This window comes from Syngnathus typhle, linkage group LG8, assembly GCF_033458585.1.
Source record: "Syngnathus typhle isolate RoL2023-S1 ecotype Sweden linkage group LG8, RoL_Styp_1.0, whole genome shotgun sequence".
NCBI lineage: Eukaryota > Metazoa > Chordata > Actinopteri > Syngnathiformes > Syngnathidae > Syngnathus > Syngnathus typhle.
In genome coordinates, this window is record NC_083745.1 from 10,995,860 (window position 1) to 11,019,837 (window position 23,978).

General features: G+C 45.7%; 1 protein-coding gene across 3 annotated transcripts in view; it reads left to right on the plus strand.

The window, feature by feature from the left end:
• Positions 1–23,978, plus strand: part of LOC133157902 (protein bicaudal C homolog 1-B-like) — a 33,819-nt gene that overhangs the window by 5,646 nt on the left and 4,195 nt on the right. The window contains exons 2-18 of one of the 3 annotated variants that reach the window (XM_061284545.1): positions 2,921–2,967; positions 8,474–8,543; positions 11,861–11,940; positions 12,323–12,481; positions 13,082–13,135; positions 14,914–15,090; positions 16,329–16,580; positions 18,007–18,138; positions 20,032–20,236; positions 21,178–21,339; positions 21,702–21,889; positions 21,966–22,107; positions 22,788–22,941; positions 23,052–23,211; positions 23,282–23,321; positions 23,470–23,624; positions 23,710–23,794. In XM_061284545.1, coding sequence (XP_061140529.1) covers positions 2,921–2,967; positions 8,474–8,543; positions 11,861–11,940; positions 12,323–12,481; positions 13,082–13,135; positions 14,914–15,090; positions 16,329–16,580; positions 18,007–18,138; positions 20,032–20,236; positions 21,178–21,339; positions 21,702–21,889; positions 21,966–22,107; positions 22,788–22,941; positions 23,052–23,211; positions 23,282–23,321; positions 23,470–23,624; positions 23,710–23,794 — 2,262 coding nt within the window. Of the gene's footprint in view, positions 1–2,920; positions 2,968–7,441; positions 7,668–8,473; positions 8,544–11,860; positions 11,941–12,322; positions 12,482–13,081; positions 13,136–14,913; positions 15,091–16,328; positions 16,581–18,006; positions 18,139–20,031; positions 20,237–21,177; positions 21,340–21,701; positions 21,890–21,965; positions 22,108–22,787; positions 22,942–23,051; positions 23,212–23,281; positions 23,322–23,469; positions 23,625–23,709; positions 23,873–23,978 lie in introns of those variants that run through there. The other 2 variants (XM_061284544.1, XM_061284546.1) reach the window with 2 other exon arrangements.

Here is a 23,978-nt window from a genome sequence, read left to right on the forward strand (position 1 = left end):
TGAAGGAGAGCATTAAGGTCTTTAAAATGGTACCATTTGACAGGCCATAAAAACATTTTTGTCATAGTTTTTGATCTCCCAAGGGTCGTTGCTGGACAGAGACAAGTGTCGTCCATGTCCTCATGTAACCTGAGCTGCAAAGGAACAACGCTCTATTTTAAAGTCATAACAGAAGTAACGATCCCTCTGGCAAAATGCTGAAAATAAACTCCAACAAAGGATGTGCTCTGCAGCTCTCCTTAAGCCGTCAGTCAGTGCGTCTCCGCAAAGGCCTGTAATTTAGGCTGGCGGGCTAAAGTGTCGTAGTCGCTGCTGTTTAAGTCGAGAGGTAGCAACATTGCAAATGCGGTCACCAAAGCAGTCTTTTACGGCGTGACGTCAATTGTTGATACTGTGCAGATTGGTCACGCGAGAAATTGGTCATCAATATTTTCACCTTGGTTCATCTGTTGTCAAACCATCGACAAAGTTGTTGCAGAAAATATTGTCGGAGGCCTGAACAAACGAGCAAAGATAGTTTGTTCCTATAACCATCATTGTTCCAAAGCCTTGCAGTGATCAATTAAAGAAAACTCCCAAGTTGTGTTTCTCTTTATTAATCAAATTACAAGCCTCTAAGCTTTTTTTCAGTGTGACGCAAGGGAAATATTCCCTTTTTGAAGTGAAGCGTGTCACCGGTTCCAGGTTCAGACGATGTGTTGTAAACGCTGCCCCCTTGGGGTCATTGTCACAATAAGCGCCCCAGAAGGTGTCGTAATTTTCCCGGGTCAGGTCTGGCTTCTCCCACGGCTGGTTTGCGTGCCACACATCTGTCGACAGGATGTTTCCCTTTCAGCGTGTTTGAGGTTGTTGCTCATGTTTTCTCTAAATTTCTTGTCAGTCTGCAGCCTCGCCGCCGTCTCTGTGATCTATCCGTCTACGAAATGTACTTGATGTCCCCTCCTATGTCAGTCTGAGGTTCATCCAGAGCCAGCTTCTTAATTTTAAACACACGATTTGATTATTCGTTTTAGAGAAGCAGACCAAGTCTGGAATGAAAGACTTACGCAAGCTTTAGCGATTGGCAGCCCATTTTGTTTGTTGGTAAGGTCTCACAAGATAGATGCTGATAGTGGGTTGCAGTTTCATTGTTATCAGAAAACTTCTGTTTAAGCGTCTGTTCACGCAGCAGCCAACTGGGTTTTTTTTTTCTTTAGCAATGATCCAGTAAATATCCAGACACCATCTGTTATTAGCGCATTATGCGACTGAGAATTAGCTTGGCTTGAATCAACTGTGAAATGTTGCTACAGCAAAACGGTCTCGGCGTGATCATAAGTGCGTTGTTGTTGACTAGGCAGCTTGCAAAAGTGTAATGTTTCCTCGATGATGTCTACTCCCAGTGGCAATAAAGCTGATTTTTGAAAGGAGCCTTCTCACATTCTGCAGATGCATTGAAAATATCAGCGTTAATAAGGGGATGTCTGGACATTTTTTTTCTTATACAGCTACCCACATTGAGATCCGCAGATGCTCCTGACCCAGATTCTGACGGCAACAGATCCATCTCAGTCAACTTTGGTTAAGAGACATCATTAAAACTTCCTGTTCAGATGATAGCGAAACATGAGAATCCTCCTCCGAGGACAAATATGTATTTTAAATCAGCGGAGCCGCCACAATCTGGAAGACTTGCAGATGTGTTGGAGGGACGACAAGCCTCGTTCGCTTTGGTGTTGAGTCCTCGGTCTTCATCCAGCGCCGCTCGCTCTTCCAATTGCAGTAGACGTGTCAAAGCGGCACTTCATCAAAATCAAACTGCAGTGTCATATTTTACGACCGATTAAAAGCACGCAATTCTGCTTGTTGCATCAGCTGTGCCTGAAACTGAAATCGTAAGAAGTAGTAATTTGATGTTGGATAAATGTTGGTTGTTTTAAAGATGCGCTCCAACAAGGTTTGGAGTGCAATTTTCTGTTTTCAGTCAGTTGGAGGGTTCTAAATGTTTCATTCCAGTCATGTCCTCATGGCGAGCGCAAATATGTCATAACTTTGGGGAATTCTTGAGTTCTCCCTGCTAGCTTGCAAACTAACTATCTGCTAGTTTAACCGTCACAACTCTCACGCTAATAGGACATTAATGCAAGTAAAAGTGAAACTAAAACATAATGGTAAACTTTTTTTTGTCCACTACATTTTAGTTGCAAATTCAAATGCATTACACTTCAGTTAATGTACGATACGTTTTCTCTAAGATCACGCTAAAGTCATTTTTGCCAACTAGCAAGGTCGAAAATGACTCTAGCTAGCCAGGTAACTAACTGACAGGATTGCATATGTTGTCGTTTCCTGTACATTTACAAATCGTGGCATTGTGGTACCTCATCACATGCTGACCTCACCTCTTATTTTACAAAAAGGTTACATGGTTCACGTTTATTAGCAACCAGCTGCAGTTCAACTCACAGGACCGGCCGAGGGAGTTCCTCCATATTCTATTTCGTGCTTGGAAAAAGACTTTCGAGCGCCCAGCTCTTGTAAATTTTTATTTGTTGTTTGCACTGGGACCCTTCTTATGTGGTTTATGTTCTTTCCTAGCCTGCACTTTCCAAGGTATTCCCAGAATTGTGCCTAGGAATCTGACAAAAAGAGCAAATGACCCGAACATCATATTAATTACGCCAGTCTTGGCTTCTGAGGACTCTAAAACCACCGCTTACCCTCTATCCTTCAATTTGTCACAAAAAATTGTTTTCCAATCTTTTGGCTTACAGAGAATGACTTTAATAGCGTTCCTGTAAATGAGCGCTACCAAAAACTAGCCAAACATAACACGAGCAAGAAGGTGAGATCAACCATAAATACTGCCATGTGAAGACAATCTTGAAGACGGAGGTCGTGCCTTACATGATCTTATTTATTCTTCTCTGTCCCATTCTAGCCGCCTCAGAGGGGAGAGTCAACGGCGGGGAGGATTTCTTTCAGAAGGTGAGTGTTGAAAGTTGTCCACACTTGTTTGCTTTCTTATCTTTGGGTTTTGTTGTTGCCCGCTGGCAAGTGGAGGGGATGGGGGGGGTACAAATGTCAGGTGTTCTTGTTCCTGATTGCAAGTCCAAACAAAACATAAAACGATGGGACTGACGCCGACGTTGAATCGCGGCGGGCCACCGCGCTCTGATGCTCGTAACGCAGCTGACACAACATCGGGCCTTTTTCCTCACTTATGTAACGGAACAAAAAGTACATATTTGTGTCGTAAACACATGCGGGAGTTTTCACCGTCGAGGCTGCTCTGCCTCATTGACTTCATCAGTGATTTAGGTAATGTTCTGAAACGTCGGGTATGTGAATATTTCTAGTCAGCAACTCCCTTATCGTTGTTCGACTCATAGAATCTTATCAGTTCACAATGAGCATTGATTTAGTGCAGGCGTTCTCAAAGTTTTTACACTAAGAACCACCAAAAAAAATGTAATCCTCTAAACACCATCATAAGAGTTTGAGTTTCCAGTATTGAGACATCTTTTTTGAAAGCTGGACAAAATTTTGGGAGCTGCCGTGAGTGTCAACAAATTATACCAGAGCTCAAAAGATTAACTTTGGCCTTGGGTTTTGCCTTTTCGTTGGATTTTTGTGGTTAATTTTTGTAACTGTAACACTGCAGTTGTTGAATTGGAACCTTGACTTGACAGAGAAGTAATCTCTGAAAATTTGAGACAAATTGGTGGAGAATTCCTTGGACTAACTAGAACTGGTTTGGACATGGAGAACTGAGGCCAAACCTGAAATTTCCTGGGAGGAAAAATAGACAGCTTAATCCTGTCATGTTTATTGAGTTTTGCCAAAAATTGAGCAATTTTGTTAGCAAAAAAGGCTATGTCGGAAGTGCATGAATATTTTGACAATAGATTTCAGTGTCTTAGCAGTCGTGTCTGTTTTAAGTATTTGGTATTCGACTTAATGATACAGAGTGGAGAAGGCAATTTAACACTTCCTGGCGCACATTTCTCAAGGCAAGTAATGCAAAACAGGCGAGTCCTCTCAATGGAATTTTTACCAGTACTCTCCATTGTAGGAATGTCTCCACCTCTTCAAAGTTTAAATATCATAAAGCCATTTGGAGAACATTCGCCTGGAGGTGTGTCAACTTTGTCCCTCAAGGTCTCAGCATAGTAGTCAAGGCTCAAGGTTAAATCATCACTTTGAAATTACCGTGAGGCTGTTTCACTCGGAAGACCGCAAAAGACCATGTTTTCATTCAAGTACAGTCTTCCATTTGTGTGTAATTGCCCCTCAGATAGCGTGAGCCGTGTCCGTGTCCCGCTCAAGGCTGGAAAATAAACACGGCTTCGGAATGCGTGATGCTATTGTTGAGCGTAAATGAAGTGCGTGTGCGCGCGATACCTTGACGCTGATGAAAAATGGAAATTGTTGGGTTTGATCACTTCCTGCTGGGCCAGCACGTCTATGTTAGGCTCAGCTAATGACATGCTAGCTAGAAACCACTCCTTTTGTCAAAGGTTTCCGGAAGAGTCAGAGGTAGAAACTGGGGAAAGCTGCTCACACAAAAAAAAAAAAAATCCACCCCCGCACTTAGTCCCCAGGCCCAGTTGCTCGCTCTTACTCACCGTCTACTGGACTTCCTTTGAGCAGGCCGAAAACTTCATGATGTCAACGCAAAACCAACAGGATGACGAGCAAAGACGCAGCCTAGTTGCTCTACTAAAGCGTTGAAGTGTCTTACTAGCTTGAAGTCCATGTGCTTGCATATTAGTTGAAGACAACTGTGTGCCCTTTGTACAACTCTTGTGACTTAAAAAACTAAAAGTGAAAATAAATAAATACATTTAAAAAATGCCGCTAGCTGATTCTTAGCGCTTCACTTGTAGCGCTAATAGCGCACAGATGTCAGCTAATGCACGGTTTCATTCTACAACGTCTGTGAATTGTCTTGCTAGTGTGAAAAAAAAGTGTGGTAGTACTCGAACCTTGAGGCAGATATCAAGGTTATGGAATTAATGGCCAAACTGCACGAAAGGTGGGATAATGCTTCAGCAGCAAATTTAAACAAAACCCTCGCAGCTACAAGTCTTTACATCAGAGGCGTAGCGTCTCAGAAGTGTGTGAAATTATGGCACATGCCGATACTGCGAAAAAGCTGAGCGGCTAGAAGCCAATAACCACTACAATATGTTGAGCACAGGGCTCGAAGGGGATTTGAAGTGAGCCTTGGCCACTTTGGCCCTGAACCCCTTTCCACTTCTCCGTCCCGACACTTGCGGTTCTGTAAATAAGGCCAGGCGTGATGCTGAAGTGCCAAATCTCAAGCAACTTGTACGTGTTCCTTTCAGCGAGCAGAAATACAGCGTGAGCACACCGGACACAACATTAGGTACCCATGTGCTCGCTTCAGTCAGGCATTCCTGTTCCTGTGAAAGACTTGGGCGAATCCTTGTGTGTGTGTGATGTCAAAGCACTTGGTTAGCCCGGTTATGGCATTTTCCTCTGCATGTTAGCATCAAGCTAACAGACTTTTGTAAGGCAAAGTTATGTGTTTGGGTTAAACACTCACTGGTTAATTTGCTTTGCGCTATGAGGTTGCATGTCCTTTTCTTACTGAACAACACTTAGTTTGTCACGAGAAAGAAAAAGATGATACCGCTGTTGGATTGGCAGCGGAGCCAGTGCGTGAGCCAAAGGAACGACGACAATGTTAGAAAAGTTTTGAATCCAAAACCTCAACTGGATCATTTCTGGTGATGCCGCTTCGAGGTCTGCTCACGACGTCTGTACACCCTCGACAGCCCCTTGTGTCCCGCTGCCACACACGCACACACACACACACACACACGCACATTCCAGCTGAAACAACAGCTGCACCATCGCAGGAAACATGCCTCTGCCATTGATTGCTGCAGCGCTGTCCTACGCGCACGCATACGGACGTGCACAATCACGTGCGTCCGACACATGTGCTGCCTTCCTGTCCGGAACTTTTTATTTTTCATTTTGCTCACACAGCAGCTGGAAACCTCTAAGAGCCAATCATCATGTCAAGGCTGTGCAATGGAACCGATCGGCGGCACCGGCGTTTTCTATTTATTCATTCCGCAAAGGGGCGTTGGCAGAGAAAGGTGAAGCGCTGAAGGTAAACGAACGGCTGTATCGGGAGAGTCGTCCGCCGACCCTTTCATCATAAATAAACGGCGGGCGTCCACCCATTAAAGCCGTGTGTGGTCATGTCAGAAATCAGTCCCATCTGCAAGCCGCCGCCAAGAACAGCAGCGCCCGACAGGAAATGTCTCTCGCGCTCTCGGAACAAGGAACCTTTTGAAAGACAATCCCAGTGAAGCATAGCTCAGGAAGCTGCAAAACTTCATCTGCGCCGTCTCCACCTTTGAAATGCACTTTCTCTTGTTCTCCTTAATTCATTCCGGCTGACGTTTGACAAGAGGCAATGGTACCCATGTGTCCACCCTTGATTGGTCGCCAGTCAATCCTAAGGCACATCAAATAATTCACATGTTGACTGGTTCTTAAAATGAAACCTCAAAACAACATAAAGCACCTGCTAGTAGCAGATTCCAAAATGTATTGCATTAATGCGTGTTCTTACCAATTAAGGTAGTCGTATAAAGTGAGTCTATTTCTTCTAGTTTTAAGTGACACGTATTACGACACATGCCATCTGTCATCGTTCCAGAGCGCAGCCCAAAAGAACGATGTGCAAAGCAAATGCGAGAACATTCCAGCCCATGGCCGCTGGCTTCATTTCATGATGAAAAGCTTTATTTAGCTACAGAGGTATTTATTTATTGTCCTGCTTGACATACAGCAGACAACAGTGATGTTGGAGATTAGTGGGCCGGCCCTCGGGCCAGAGTGGGAATCAACCGCTTTTTCTTTTTTGTTTTCGGACCCAAATGTTACGAAATGCCCACCTTAACTCATTCACTGCCGGCCGGCCCAGTTAAAAATGAGAACTTTGACTTCTATAGCCGTCAATGGCAGGGAATGAGTTAATATCCGCACTGATTATGCATCACGCTATTATTGCATCATTTGTTGCTGCCGGGAGACTTTACCGCAGGACGTTAACAGGCAAATGTTTGTTTCAACTGTTTTACTTTGGAATCAGTGGGACAGCCAATTAGAATTAGACGGGGGGAGGGTGGGGGAATCAAATTGACTCAAATCTGGCTGCAGCGTCAGCCTCACATTTCACAAGACTTGCTGATTACTTTCTATTTTTACTTTTGTTGCTATTGGATGACAACAATTGTAACGTCCGCAGATGTGCAGCTTGATCCAATCACTTCAAAAGAGGAAATAATGCCACATGCTTTATATTGAAAACCGCCCAAAAAAATCGTCTGTTGTGCAAATAAGGATTTCAAAGCAAAGCAGAAAGTTTGTTGTGAATTAATTTTGTCATCGCTTTCCGAGCGAGCAGCGTGTTCTGTTCGCCGTCTACTCCACTGACGCCACTCGCAGCTGACCATCGAAGTCGCGCCGTGGAAGGACAAGCTGTCAGGATTTGTTAGATGCGACGCTTCCCAGACTGGTTGACTCCCTCAAGAGCTGTCATTAAAGCACTTCCCACTTTCATTTGGGCCCCCAAACGGCTCCCGCTTAAGGATAGCGGCTGTTTTCCATTTTGGCGAGAGGAATGCCAAAATATTTTAAAGGTTTTTGCAATAATTTGTTCTATGAGCCAACACGAGTCCAAACACAATATTCTAATTGATAACAAATTAAGAAAATTAACCTACCCGTTGTCCATGCAGCTCTCGCAACTGACAATTTTCCTGCGCTGCCCCCTGCTGTTGACTAAAATGAACGTCACAGTGTCCTCGAGGTCGCATTGCTAACTTGTTGAAAACTGGTGGCTGATTCTACTCAAATCTTATTCCACAAATTGAGTAGTAATCGAAATGCCGTGTTGAAGCCACGTAGAATATTTTCGACTTAAGTTCCATTCCTGTAGCGCTGTTGCTAATATCGTCAGCTAATCTTGACAGGGTGCACTTTTGAATGCCAACACGCCGCTCGTTTCCTTTTGCTGCAGACCGCTGAAGAATATTAAGTAGTTTGCAACGGTGCTCCGGTGTCAGGCATGAGAGCGCTCGAGACAAATTCTTGCCTTTTTCACCCCAAAGGTGCCTGAAAGTATGAAAACAAAGATAGAGAGTATATCATCTTATTTTCAACATTCGACTCTCCGCTACATTGTGGTGAGAAACTTTGGAGAGGTTTGTAGCCAGAAAGCCAAGCAAAGTGAGTTTACCCGTTGGAAATTAGTTTTCTTGGCGCGAGCACATGTGCTCCTGGTTACTACGACGGGAACAGATTGGCGTTTTCCGCACGCGGACAATTAAAATTTGGGGAATTTTCTTTTGTACTTGTATCGGGCTACATATTTGAACTGGATTTGATAACAGCGTGATTAATTTTTCCTCTTTGACCCAGTTTATTCATGTTAATTGTGTTTCAGATTATGGACGATACACAAACACAGATTGCCTGGCCTTCCAAGCTGAAGATCGGCGCAAAATCAAAAAAAGGTGAGAACTCCTTCACTTCTCATGTTGGATGCTCCCGGCCATACCAAATCTGTCCTCACAATGCCTGAACCCCTTAATTTTTCCATCATCTGATTAGTTGTGATTGCGTTTTTGGACAGTATTGATAATCCGGATCCATTCGAGTTGTAACCAAGTTCATTCGTCACTTTTTCCAATGCTTTGTTACGATTAAAACATGATGCCGCTCATTAGGAGCTCGTCCAGCAGGCGTGTCCATCGGTCGATGCCGAGTTGTAGCCACGCCCACTTTGTTGTCCACGGGAGAATTGCCCACGCGAGTCCTCAAGCCAGATGTGCAATCCTGTGGCATTATGTAACTTCCTCACTCCCCCGCCATCGGAGATATTCGGCAAAATGACGCAAGTCTCCGTCATCAGCGTTGCGTGTGCTAAATCTACGACGTTTTCCAGAGTAGCGTCATCAGTTTTTTATAATTTTTTTATCCCCTCCCAAAAAATGTTGGACATTGTCTATCGGTTACGAGCACATGTGTTCTTGGAAGGAGACATGTGAGAAACTGACTAACCGCACGTTTTTAACAAGCAGCTCTCAAGGGCAGAATAAAGGGCTCGTGATCGCATCATCTGCTAGTTGAAAAAGAGCATCAGCAAAAAGAGGAAAAGTGTCCAATGAAAACAAATATTCTTTAAAGAAAACAGTCAAGCGTTTCTTAACATAAAAGACCGTCATGGGATTTTGCACCAGAGGTGTAATCCATATCTTCTCATATCCATTAGTGTATTGCTTAATGTGTTTAGCGGGCCTATGTCAAGCAGAAAGCAAATTATTACTATTTTTTTTAAATAATGAATGCCAAGATTTCATATTCTTCTTCAGCTTGTAACAATTTGTAACAAGGCAACATGTTGACACAGACTTGCAAAACAAAAGCACTGCACTGCTTTGTTGACATGCAAATGTGAATCATTTGTAGCCTGCAGGAACTTCATAAAGTGGTCACCTCAAAGTTCACAACAAAAACATCCCGAAAGCTTACACAAAACTGAGTTTAGCTCAGCACACCATGTTTTAACCTTTCTGTTTAACAATAATGATAGTCACCATTTTATTTTTTTGTCCGACATTCATGAATAAATAAAATAATACTCCCACCGTGGCGCAGCCTTCCCTTTTCCAGATACGTTGACCAGCATTGGTTCTAACGCCGCACAAAATGTACACCTTTCACCAAAATAAAGCCCATAGTTTGGTGCACTCAAAATCATATTCTTTACCTTTGTCAAAACCAAATTTTTGCGCGTCACAAAAGGTTGTGTCTGACTAAGGGGAGACTCACCCATGACGTGGGGCAGCGAGTTATTTTTGCTCTTCCTCTTCAAAAGGCAGCGAGACGCTTTTCCCGTAACTTTGCATCAGTGTCGTCTTTCACGCCGAGTCTGGAAAGACTTTTGAAGCAGGCGGGCCGGGGGCAGATGTTTGTCACCAAAGAGCAAAGGTTCTGCTCCATCAAAATATGAGCTGGCCTGCTTGGTTTTATTACCTGCGGGTTGAGCGGCTCCGCCACCTGCACGGCCACGATAAGGTTCCCTTCATCATGTGCGTGCGGGCGTCCACTGATTGAATGCTCCAAGGAATCAGGGAAAAAAAACTCTGCCCTCTGGATGTTTTGCAGAAGTCCATTCTTGATAAGGCTGAATGACATTTTATAATGTGTTCCAAAATGTTCTAATCTATTTTATCTTTTGAAATACAAATGCAATGGTACACCGTTTATTGACTGGGATACACAAAATAGTCAACTGAGAACCCTGGCAAGCATCTGATTTAAGCCACAGCTCACGCCCAGACGCTCACGTGTAGACTAACTGGCCACCTGAGGTGTTCAACAAGCTGACATTAAAATACAACTTAAATGTAACATCAAACTTAATTAGTTTTGACACATTTGAGTCAGAATTGGCAATGCAGAGTAGCAAATGCTGTAAACATTTTTGGAACACTCGATTGCTTCTTCTGAAATTTGGGAATAACATGAAGACATATTTGTCGCCATAAAAGACAACAGCACTCACTTTCTGTTTCCAGTAGCAAGCTGCGGGTCAAAGAGGTTCTTTCTTTGTGTGACTGAAAACTCTCACCTTCTGGAATCTGAAGCTCTGCTCTTATTTTTGTTTGTTTTTGTAGCTGTTGAGTGGGCCAAATTAAGCTGTTAGGTGCACATTTTTTAACCCCCCCCCCCCCAAAAAAAAAGACTACGCCACACTTTGCTTAAAAAATGTGGGGGTGTTCTACATCACAACTGCAAGCCAACTAATGTTTGCCAGATGTGCGCTGCAGGTTAGAGTGGGGACACTGGAAGTGCGCCCTCTAACGCTTGAATTGTGTATTAAAAGAGGTTATTCCAAGTTTTGTAAAGCAGGAATGTGAAATCTTTTCTTTTTTTTTCCATCATGTTATTTTATAGCGCTCTGTTGTTTCCATACACTTCAAAATTACGTCGTCATCAAAAATTATTCTGCCCCGCCCAGGATTTTTCCCCCCCACCAGAAAAGTGTAAACATGCGATCAAGAGGTCCACAAAATGTGGGGCGACGTTGAAACAATAAATGGGATTGAGTGAGGCTTCTCTGAAGGCCATACTGTAAATCTGAGATACTTCAAGTGCTGTGTGTGTGTGTATGTATAAGGGAAGGGAGGAGGGGGATTCCTGGAAAGGGGGTCTGAGCGGACTTCCTCCAATGTGTGTAGTACACGTGTGTGTGTGTGTGTGTGTGTTTGACTCCACAGGGGTCTCGAAAGATGTAAGCATTTACGGCTATTGCTTTGTGTGCTTATGTGAACTAAAAGTGGTTCAGGGAAATATCATTTTAATACGTCTTAGTTTACAATGTCCAGTGTTGCAAAAAAAAAAAAAAAAAAAAGAAGCTAAAATCAAACATTCTTTCCTGTTTGTTGGTTGAGGATGGTGATAAGCACCACAGGATGTTTTGTGTCGTCTGTTTAGGCTAAATTGCGAGGCGCAAAGCAATAATACTCAGCCCATCCGTGCCGGAATGACGGCTGGATCGGCTGAGTGGAATTCCGCAGAGTCGTGGCTGACACCCTGCCGCAGCCTCCCGCCGTCACGCCCACTTTCTCGCATGCCGCCGCGGTTGCTTGCAGACTCGAATTTTGAGCGTGCTCTTATCAAAAGCTGCAATTACCCTGGCAGAGATTTTCGGCCCCGCTGTGATTTGTCGACGCTGGCAGACTGCTGAGAAGCGCTCGACCCCGAACGGCCATGTTGTGTTGACGTTGTCACCTTTTGTCCTGACCTGCCCACCTTCTCTCTGCAGATCCACACATCAAAGTGTGCGGCAAGAGGGAACACGTGAGGGACGCCAAAGAGAGAATTATGTCGGTGCTCGATACAAAGGTATAGAAAAGTGCTTTCTTTTCATTGATAATAGTGACATTACTGTAAGAGGTGGTTGAAGTCGTGTAAATCCCCACTGAAGAAGTCCCAGGTACTCAATTCACCCCTCATCAGATATGCTGCTCTCTGTTAGTGGCTTCATCGCCATGGCAACAGCACAATCGCATCACCTGGGCAACTGCGCTGTGGCACCCCCTGGGGGCAGCCAATCTAGCGTGCACTTTGCACAGCCAAGCGGGAGGACTTTTAATTCAATGGTCACTTCATTAGGTACACCTGTCATGTAGTATGAGCTCTGTGTCGGGCAGTCAGCCTCTCAAAGGGCATGATGCAAGTTATTGTGAAAACAATCGCCATTGACTGTGCTTTTGGATGTCGCCAGAGTAACAGGGTGACGCTGAAGATGGACGTTTCGCACACGGAGCACTCGCACGTGATCGGCAAAGGCGGCAACAACATCAAGCGGGTGATGGAGGAGACGGGCTGCCACATCCACTTCCCCGACTCCAACAGGAACAACCAGGCGGAGAAAAGCAACCAGGTACGTTCGTAGCGACGGATGGCCACCGCATTAAAAATATTTACTTTTGATCAACCCGACCGCAACATTGCCGCATGATTATGTTTGGACTTGAAAGTCATCGTGAAACTGCTTGCTCAGCGCTTTTTTTTTTTTCCGCTGCCCACATAATTATGTGTTTTGGTGCTTGGTCATTGACCTGAATTCCGTGACAGTATGTAGATATAAACAGCCAAAGTTTTGTTCTTCTTTAAACCACGCATATTCCCGATGAACGCCGATGTCCAAGGTTAGTTAATGGCTTCCGCGTATTCACTCACAAACAGAAATGGCCTCAATTCTAATGTAGCCTTTTTTCCCTATTGCTAGCATAAAAAGCTTACAAAATGGTCTTCCTTTTCATTGCTGGTATCGTTAGAACTTTCAAACCAAGCCCTTCGTTTTGCTGCCTTTGAAGGATTTCGATTGGTCTGATAAGGCTCTGAGGGAATGCTAATCCTTTTGTGTCCCAATTTGCATGATTGCTGGAGTGCGCTCTCGCAGCACTAAAATTAAGTCTGACTTCATCTGAGCTTGCTTTGGTCTCTGCCTCGTTTCCAATTTTTGGATTCTTCACGACAGGTGTCTATCGCGGGGCAGCCAGGAGGGGTGGAGGCAGCTCGGGTTAAAATCAGGGTAAGTCGGAACACTTCTTCATGCGTCAACACTTCCTGTATTGGCTACATTTATTAGTTCTGGAAACACTTCCAGAAATTTGATTTGAGGACGTTCATCTAGTATATATATTTTCTTTAAACTCACTCAGGTCAGAGCGCTCTGAGCTAAGTGCTCGTTTTTGGTTTCACACATTCCAATTTCTTACTTGCACAGCTCAGGACTCTTTTCGTCTGTTTTCTCTCAATTTCCCGCCATTCTGACTCAGCTCTTTTTTTGTTGTTGTTTTAGAAGGAGACATTGTTGTTTTTTTCCTCCACAATTTCAATTTGTGACATGCTTTTGTTAAAATACGGCAAGGAGTCAATCATTTGAGTGCTATTCAAGTTTAACTTCTATTACCATGACGACTGAGGCTCTGGAGTGTGGGGGAAGTAGCAAGTGTTTTAATTTTTTTTTTTGGTGAAATACAATGCGCTATCTGGGGTATGAAATGAATAAATCTGCTTTGACTTGCCTTAATCACACACACGCAGACACACACGCACACGCACACACAAGAAAATCCTACCTAAAGCTAATGTTGTTAGCTAAAACTGTTTTGCTATTTTGGTTTCACAGCAGGGACACATACGTCATATGTTTTTCTGCTTTGGACTGTGCTAAAGTGCAGAAGGCCTCATTCCTTGGAAAAAAATAAATAAATCATGTGCCGAAAGGTATGACTTGTCGGTCAACTTTTGAACGTGTTTCACCACGGTGATCATGAATGGTACGCGCCGCACCAAAACTAACAAAGCTCTGTATGCGATGAGAGGTTTGAAGTGCGGCATATTTGTGCGCCGTCTGCTCAAACACGCCGAGCTTCATCTACCTCGGCGAGCTTAACGGCTGTTTGGATAAGCAACAAAAAGTCCCAAAACCTGTTCATCCAAAGAACAGCACGTCAGCGGAAGAGAGGCGAGGGAGGAGCTTTTTTTTTCCCCCAAAACATTCAAACGTGCATTCGGACTGTCGCGTGTTGGACCATTTAAACCGGTTGCCGTCTTTTATACGATTAAAAGTGTGTTGTGGTGGTGACTCGTCAGGGGGGCTTGCGTGCCAAACCTGAATGGACGTGATGAAAGCCAGCTTTACCTCACAGATATTTACATTTGCCATCTTTTCCAACCAGTGCTTTCAACTTGTAACTGAACTCCACATACTGGTTTTAGAGTAAAGCTGAGGTCAGCTCCAACTTTGAAAGTCGTCCTTTTCTTCCTTGATTGCTCGAGTCCGGCCGTCTTTTCTTTTGTTCTGACCTAAATTTCTCGATCCCTCAGAGAGCAGAACTAAGGCCAAGCACATATGGGACTGATCAGTGGAGGCATTTCTTTGGTCCAAGCATTTCATGCCGCTTGCCCTCGGCTGGAAGCCAAACCCGTCGTGGCGCACTGCCCGACAGCCAGTGTTTGGACAACTCTGTCTGTGTGTGTGTTTGTGTGTGTGTGTGTGCGCGTGTCCATAGTCTGCACTTTCTGTGTGTGTAGCTGCATGCCTACGTTAACATGGAGTGAGGTCGCACCGTTCATCTTGTTGGACCGCTGATATTTTGCCACTGCTGCTGAGGTTACGATCAGTGATCAGAAACTCTTGTGGGAGAACCAACAGGCCCAACTCTAATATATATGTATACCTTTTCACAACTTAGAACAGTTGTCATGCCCGTAATTGGTCAAATAATAGAAAGGTGAGATGAAGTCAAAACCTGCCTCTGTGTTTTCACTCAGTTTTCACAGATCTGTCGTTACTCATTGCAGGAGCTGCTCCCTCTCGTGCTGTCTTTCGAGCTCCCGGCCATCATGCAGTCGGACCCTAGCTCGCCGAGTGTGCAGGCCATCTCGCAGACGTACAACCTCGCCGTGTCCTTCAAACCGCCCACGCGGCTCTACAGGGCCACCGGCGTGGTGCGCGGCTCCCAAAACAACGCCGTCAAGGTGAGGCCTGACCGACATTTTGTGACGGGCTGGCTTGGTTTCATTTCAGTGGTGAACGATCCAGGAATTAATTACACTCATAATACAATACACTCATAATACAAGTCGCTCTATCTCACAAAATTTATTGTGGACCCCAAGCTACAACTCACAGGCTCGCAAGGGTTAGGGGACCCACAGATTGAGAACCATTGGCTTAAGGGATCTTCTCACTGTGTGCAGTGTGTCCTCTTTGCCCGTTTCCACAGCGAGCCGTAAGTGTCTTAGCTAGTCGGATGGCTGCCTTTTTCCCGCACAAGCCGCTTCATTACTTCTCAGCACCCCGCAGCCAAGAGAGTGCTGAGAGAGTTTGGGTGGCGTGAACTCGGCTGCGGGGGCGGCGCGACTTTTTCGCTTAGCCTGCTCGTAGATGCGGCAGGAGAAGCGTCTCGCTCGCTCGCTCTGTCTTTCGTGCGTATACTTCTTCAACTGGCAAGCGAGCCGAGTCTCTCGAGGAGTTTTCCCGTCTCTCCTGCCAATAAATCATGCCCGGTAACTCCACAGCCGAGCTCATGTTGCTTAGTGTTTCCAAGCCCCTGAGTATATTTTTTTGTCATTTGCGCCCGCACTTTTGCGTGAGTTCAATCAAGTGCGCATGTTTAATAAATGTGTTACAAAGCGTCTCGGCGTGTTTGCGGCTAGGTCAGAGCGGGTGAGGAAGCCGAACGAAGGCCGACCCGATTAGTGGAATGCGTGAGCACCGCCATTATGCGCTGCTGAGAGACCCCGGGAATACCTCGGAGGATTGCCAAAGCTGCCGCGGTGTGCGAGAATGCCTTCCCCCCTTTGCGCCATGGGCAAGGCGTGCTTTCCAAGGCCAAGTGATAGTTGGTCTCCTCAACTCATTGACAGACGCATTTTCCAAAGACGTATTTTCTCAAGGATTTGGGCTGTTTTACAATGTGCCGTGTGGATAAACATCAAAACTGTTGGAAATGTGCTTTTAGTGTTAATTTTCCTGAAATAATCATTTTAGTCTTGAGATAATATTTATATATGTGGTAAAACAGTTTTTTGGTGAGTTTCTGCTCAACAATAACTAAGCTTGAACACAAGTACTTATAGCCACTCGTTAACATTCATTAAAAAAAATAGAAACGGACCTTTTCAATTGGACATTAACATACCATAAAAGGGGGTTTCATTCATCCTGATTGTTATTTTACAAATGACAACATTGTCTTTATTTTCTTCCTCAGCGTGGCACAGCTCTGCTGCTGGAGCACCTGGCAGGCAGCTTGGTGAGCACCATCTCGGTGAGCACCCACCTGGACATCGCCCCCCAGCACCACCTCTTCATGAAAGGCCGCAACGGCAGCAACATCAAGCACATCGCCCAGAGGACGGGCGCCCAGATCCACTTCCCCGACCCCAACGCCCCCCAGAAGAAGTCCACCGTCTACATCCAGGGCACCATTGAGTCAGTGTGCCTCGCCCGTCAGTACCTCATGGTGCGTATCTCGCCGCGCTTACCGGCAATGACTTCACATTGCCGCCGTTTGTTATTGCGGTCGCGCGCCGGCACGGCGAATCTACTCCGAGCGTATATTTGTGTGGTCGCCGTAATGGATGTCACAGTCGGACTCGCATCAGCTTGGTATGCGAGGGATGCGCGGGCTTCGGCACGTCAACCACCGTGACCTTTTGAGGTTTTGGAAAGAACCTTTGCTTTTGGCAGCAACGGCCATTCAGCTGCCACATAGCTGTTAGTAGCTGCATTATCTCGACTGCCGCTAATGATGATGGTTTGCTCGAATTTCAGACTGCAATTCCCAGTTCATCTTCGGTTTGGGTTCGGAAGTGCTTTTAGGCTCTTTTTTTTTTTGCGTCCTTGAACCAGACTGAACTACTTGGTTTATTTTTGCCAATTTCCAGAGAGGGTGCTGAGAGGCCACATTTTGGTTTCATCATTTTGAGATGCGTTTGTAAGATATTTTAGAATTCTAGTCATAAAATATTAAACTTTAAAGGGGGAAATAATGCACATAAATGAATACAATACAAAAGTCATTAATAAAAAATTCTTTGTTTTTGCTTCCATGTTGCAAATGAGAATCTCTTCTCCAACACCTTCCCTGGATTAATTAAGGTTGAATTTAAAATAATACTAACAATAACAAATATTACAGGGCTGGTGCAGACGACCCAACATAGGACCGATATTCTCCAGAGCTTCCCTCTCTTTGTTTCTTTAGCTTCCAATTTGACGTGGACAACGGTTAACAGATACCAGAGCACTTGCGGTGACTGAACACGGCTTTCTCGTCTTTTGGAAAATTGGAGGAGCAGCAAGAAAAACAGCATCGCGTGTGGCTTGTAGGCTGAGGGAACCCAAAACAAAAAGCCTACGAGAAAGACAGAAATACCCAAAATAAAATGTCAAGTGGACGTCCGGAATGGGGAGTCCTGCCTGTCAGAGCGTACGTTGTGATTTGGGCCCTCGCTCGCACTTTTGATTACAGTTCCGAGCCGAAGGTCGTCAGCAGCGCCGCTACTCTGCTGCTAATTACACCTACTCACAATGGGAACGCCGGCCGTGCGCCGCTTGGCCCCCGAAATATACGCATCTGTGGTTTTGTGGCGGTGATAATGTGAAGCATATTGCGCTTGGCCCAAGTTCCCCAAACTCAAGATGCAAAAAAGTCCACTAGGGAGTCAGAGTATTTACTGGATTAGTTTAACCTCGTGATCATAGTAGCGAGGATTATACCCCCATATATAATGTGCACAACAAACCCCCCACTCTTATCCATCCATCCATCCATCCATCCATCCATCCATCCATCCATCCATCCATCCATCCATCGAGCAAGCTAGCTAGCTAGCTAGCTATAGAGCTATTATTTTTTTAGTTTTTTTGCTCCTTGTGCTTCTCAGGGCTGCCTGCCACTGGTGCTGATGTTTGACATAAAAGAGGACGTGGAGGTGGAGCCTCAGTGTATCACGGCCCTAATGGAGCACCTGGATGTCTTCATCAGTATCAAACCCAAGCCCAAGCAGCCCAGCAAGGTATGACAATAACAATCGCCCGTCTGTGCACGTTCTAAAGGAAAAAAATAAAGCTACATTCCATTTTGAGAAAAGCGCCTCGCGTCCTCCAAGGCGAGCGAGGGCGGTGTCGCTCCATCCGATTGTATTAAACAAACATATTGACAGGTCACATTTCACAATGCGAGCGACTTAAAACGGAAAAACCAGGAAGAGAAATCAAAAGGAACGCTGCCATGTTCACTCAGCGTCTGCCCCGGTGGGGAAACACAAGCTCTTTTCAAGCTGTGCGCAAAGGAAAGACGACCAGCCGGCTCCGATTTGTGTCTATTGAAAAAAGACTTGCAACCATTAGCATGAGACGAACTTTAAGATGCGTATAGGTTGCCCTAAGTTAAATCTAAAATATAGTTGAGGTGTCAAGTTAGGTAGCTTTGGTAGTTAGGTGTGTCAAGTTAGTTAAGTGCCGTTACAAATCCAATGTGCTGCCACGGTAACTTTGAAACAGTAACTTGGTCCTTTACAGATTGCTTGGTTTAGAAAGTAACTCAGTTACTTTACACCAGCGTGTGGGCAGAGAGTTTAACCCATCCTGACCGAGAATATGGAGACCGTTCCTCCACCCCCTCTCCTCACGACCCTCCTAAGAACCCTTCACTTAAATATGTTAACGAGGTGACAGAAGTCGGCCCATCCACTCTCAGCTCTTTGGCAGAGTCATAAAAGAAAGATTTGGAATCTGTTTCTAGAAAAGGGCAAAATGCAAACATGATGTTTTGTTTTTTTTGCTGGCATTCATAATTGTGTGCCATCCAAGCAGGGCTAAGCTTGTGGCTTGCCTGGAAAAAAACCGATGAGCTGTCTGACCCGATTATTTCTCTACAAGTCATGTTGGATTAATTTTCCCAATATTTGTGTTTAGTGGGAGTGCCTGGCTTGAAATTCTGTGCGTCTTTATGATGATATTTGCGTAATTATTAACAGCAAAGAGAATACGTATTTCATCTTGACACGTCACCTTATGTAAAATGAAACATCTTCTAATGAACAGAAAAACAAAAAGAAAGACGTCTTCTGGTATCTGATTTGCTCATAACGTGGAATGTGTGGTGGGGGCTGTGAAGTCAAAGCAAGTTTGCTTCACATCTGATCCACATTGCGTGTTTGGCAGCAGTTGGACCGTTTAACATATTCCGTCTACACTTCCCGTACATTTCTGTCATAACTCGTCAGATCAGCTTGTCATTAGTTGCATTTTGCTATGATCCTTGTACATTTACAGAAATTCTGGCCCTCGATGAAACCTGGCTTCTTTACATCATCTATTGTGGTGGTTCCCTCTCGCTCATTTATGTCCTCTAATGCTTTTTGCGATATCTTTTCCAATCCTATCATCATCATCCTAAGCAGCTTTTGACGGTCACAGGACGGTCAACCTTTGCAAAACTGTTCAAATAGAAGGCAGCAATTTGCGGCATCGTTATTGCATGCTTTTCAACTATGTGTGATAATCGTCCCCACATGTTGCTCTCCGTACTGTAACTTTTTATTGATGACTTTAATGGCTCCTAATGTGACGTCAAAGTTCGTAACAATATCTGTTTAATATTTCCAGCCTGCATCCAAGCGAGCGTAAAGTGTTGAAAAAAAAAAAGTCATCCGTCAAATGTTCCTCCCACACCGACGCTGTTTGTCATTCTAATCTCCTCTTAATTCCCCTCTTCCTTCCTTTCCATCTTGTTTGTCTCTCCCCCTCATCCTCCCTTTCACTCCCTATCTCCCAGTCCAACATTCCCGAACCCTCGCTCAGCCCCTCCCATGCTCCTCACGTGTCTCACACACACAGACGAATATTTAATAATTTCCTTTGCTGTCAATTGTATTGCGCAACCTTCATCTCGCTCTCTCTTTCAGTCTGTCATCGTGAAGAGCGTGGAGAGGAATGCCGTCAACATGTACGAAGCTCGAAAGTTCCTGCTGGGCCTGGAGAGCAACGGCGTGTCTTGCTCCTCGCCGTCGGTGACCGTCAACCCGGCCCCTAACGGGCCCTCGCCGTCCCTCATCTGTCCCGTTGGCCTGGACATCTTGGCCTCAGCTGGTCTGGGGCTCAGCAACCTGGGTAATAACAATAAAATTCTCATTAGAAATAATGAGCAATACCACTCCAGTTGACATGTCACGATGTAAATAGAAAGTCAGCTAAACAACCACACATCTCAGCATTTCAGTCGACTAGCTTATTAGTGGAGTGCTGATGAGCTGAGAGGAGCTGGGGTGATTCAATGAACAGTGTTACTTTTGGCAATTTGCTGCTTGTTGTGTTGTGTCTGTTGAGTCCTGCGCTCGTTTCTCAAGTTAAAGTAAAGAATTGGCCGAATGATGTCTTAAATGTCTAGAAAACCCGAATTTTAAGGATGCCTTTTGTCATAAATAGTTAATTCTCATTTTTTCGCCGATTTAGAGTTATGCAGAGCTACATTCGTAGAAACGATCAGAAACTTCCTAATGGACAGCGTGTTCCCTGTTTAAACTCAATGAACGTACATTTTATGACCTCTCACTTCCTGCCAAATGGAAAGGAGGGAAAAGTAGATTTAATGTAAATAATCAGTGGCCATAAAATAATAATAGCATTCCGTATTCCTTTGCTGTCCAATTGGTTAGGAGTTGGTGGACAGGCCCACATCCTGGCCGTTACTAATTGCTACATGCTTCTCTTGCTCAGATTACAGAGCAGACTGCCAGGCGAGTCCCGTGCCTTCCTCCCGGAGCCAAAGTAGCCCCTTGTTAAAGCCGCAGACCCACTTCTTTGTGTTTTCGTACACGGCCTTTGGGGCAAAGCACTCAGCGGCATATTGTCTCAATAACAAGATTTCATTGGCGGTGCCCACCTTGCGGAAATGCAAGAAAATCCTTCTCACGCTTGCCTGCCGCCTTGATGGAATTTGAGTTCAATAGTAGGAAAAGCAAGATTATTTTCTCGGAGGCCTTGACAAACCGTGTGTTTAGTTCAATTCTGCTTTGTGCGACCCGTCGCTGATTTGTCGGTTTTGTGCACAGGCTTCCTGAGCGCTACGGCGTCCCACTCGCTGGCCAACTCTCTGGCCAACTCGGCCGCTCCCAACGCCGTCCTAAACACCTTAAACTCCTCCATGAGCCCCCTGCAGACCCCCAGCACGCCTACGCCCTCGCTGTGGCCCAGCTCGCTCACCACTGCCCAAGGTGAGGAGAAGATGGAAAATGAAGCTTCAAATTTGCTTCATGAACTGTTTGTATTTGTTTGACTCCACTACATGGCACTGCCGCTTTATGAAAGAAGTTTCCGAGATTTCAAATCAGAGGCTGCCATCTATCAGGGTCAATAAACAGAAAAACTGCTTCACAAATCATCTTGAAGCTTCATAGTTTTTCTTTTTGGATATCAAAGTAGAGGGCATTTCAGTTAGTTGTCATTTCATTCAAAGGATTTTCATTTTAATTTCCTTTCGTTGGACTTTACTCGTTTTGTTAGTTTTGGTGAACTTGGCTCAGTTGAGAGTTAGAAGAATAATAGTGTAAATCCTGACGTTGCCTTCCGCTCCCAGCCTTCTCGTCCCAGTTGATGCTACATCCGGCCACCCACGCCACGCTGAGCAGCATCCTGCTGTCGGGCGTGCAAGGCTACACACAGAACACACCCTCCCCTCCGCCGGGCCTGGCGCCCATCGACAAGCAGCCCAACGGCGTCCCCGACTGCGCCAAGGCAGCCTGCGCTCTCAACGGCCACGTTAAGGTCCCCCCTCGTTCCCCACCTCATCTTCTTTTTAAATGCCATCACTGACTATATCGACCGGTCGTCGTCTACGCAGCATCCGGCTTCAGTCTACGGGAGGATAGCCACTGCTTCGCTTGCCGAAACAGTTCTGAGTCCGGCGCCATGCGACTCCATCCAGGAGGCCGGCGGACACAATCCATCGGAGCCTCTGTCCAGCAAATCCAGCACCGATGAAGGTACTCTCTAAATGCAAAAGACAGTCCCGATGATGATTCAGGAAAGTGCAAATTTCGGAGCCTGGCCAAATTGAGCTGTTTTATAAAATAATTATTCACTGACAGATTATCGACGAGAAACATTGACACTAAACCACCTGTCAGTCCTGAAGCAGGGTACATTATGGTAAACAGACGTGACAACACTTTGTGTCCTCGTGAAGAATACGTACTTGACAAGAACTTAATTCCCGGTGCAGTTGTTCACCTCACCGTGGCCGTTGATTCCACGCGAAAGAAGACAGTTGAACCCTCCTGACAGTTTTTCCTTTCAAATGGTTCTCTCTCACGCCTCTCCTCTTTCTGCCGTGTTTACCGAGGCCGTCCTCCCCGATGTGCCGCGTCACGGGCCGCTTTGCTCTCTTTTCCTTCCGTCCCTCCTCGCCTCCATCCTTCCATCGCCTCCTCCCGCGTCTGGCCGTCTATTTGGACTGGCTCCGCTCACTTTTTCTTTGTGCAGGGTGGGCCGCTCCGACGCAATTCCCTCTAGAGCTCCATTAGATCGCCTGACATCGCATTATTGTTTTTGGGCCGTGCGCAACTCGAATGCGTGTGGCGTCACACGTGAACTTGGGCGGCTGAAAGCTTGTTTACAGCTGCTGTTTTTCACTTTTAGCGCCGTTTTTGTTTCTCTTTTCCAGGTTCGGACACCTTTGTGGAGGTAGGCATGCCGAGGAGCCCCTCGCATTCGGCCAGCGGCAGCGAGTTAAAGCAGATGCTGGCCTCATGCAAGACGTCGTCAGGAAAACGGCAAGCAGTGGAACTGCTACAGGGCACCAAAAATTCTCACCTACAGTACGTCGCCAAATTTAGGGCCCTTTCTCTTGACGCCTTTGCCAGATTCCACCTGAGCTTTGCTAGCTGAACAAACGAGATGTGACATGGATTTTTACTTTCCTGCGCAGTTCCGATTGTCTGCTGTCGGACGCTGAGTCAAGTTCGTCGGACAGTCCGGTTGCCGACAAGAGGGCGCCAGGCAGCGAGAGGGCGGCCGAGAGGGCGGCGCAGCTGAACGAGCGGGAGCGCATCCGCTTGGCTCCGCAGACCTCATTTGCTAACATGCAGGTGCGCGCAAACGTGGACAGACGAACGGACCAAACAAACACAAATCTTCTGATACTGTTTTTGTCTCCAGGCATTTGACTATGAACAGAAAAAGCTGCTGGCAACCAAAGGTGAGCTCACATCTGTCAAGTCTCCTGAAATGATAAAGATATCTGCGATTGTATTAGCTAAACGGACCAAATTCTAAGGCGCAATATTGATGAGCGCGTGTCTTTTCATACGTAAACGGAGATGAGCTCACCTCACTTGTTCACACAGCTATGTTGAAGAAACCCGTTGTGACGGAGGTGCGGACCCCGACTAACACCTGGAGTGGTCTCGGTTTCTCCAAGTCCATGCCGGCCGAAACCATCAAGGAACTGAGGAGAGCCAATCACGTGCCCTACAAGCCCAGCATGAGCACCACCTTTGAGGTTAGAAGCCCCTCCCCCTTCTTTGGCCCCAATGTCTATCCAGCTCCAATATCGACTCTTGATTTGGGTCAACTTCCTCCCTCAGGGTTCCCCGCTGTCTCTGTCCCGCGCCGGCAGCCGTGAGGGCGTGGCTAACGGCAGCGACTCGGACAACTGGCGAGAGAGGAACGGTGCGTCCAACGGGCTGCAGCCCCACGTCGACTTCCCTACCGCTGTCAGCAGCCCCAAGAGGAAGCAGAACAAATCGGGTCAGCGCGATGTTTATGATGCACAGGCTGATTATAATTATTGCCTATAAATTAGGAAGGGGAAGGTCGGCCGGTGCTGTCGTACGTTACACAAAATCAAAATTTC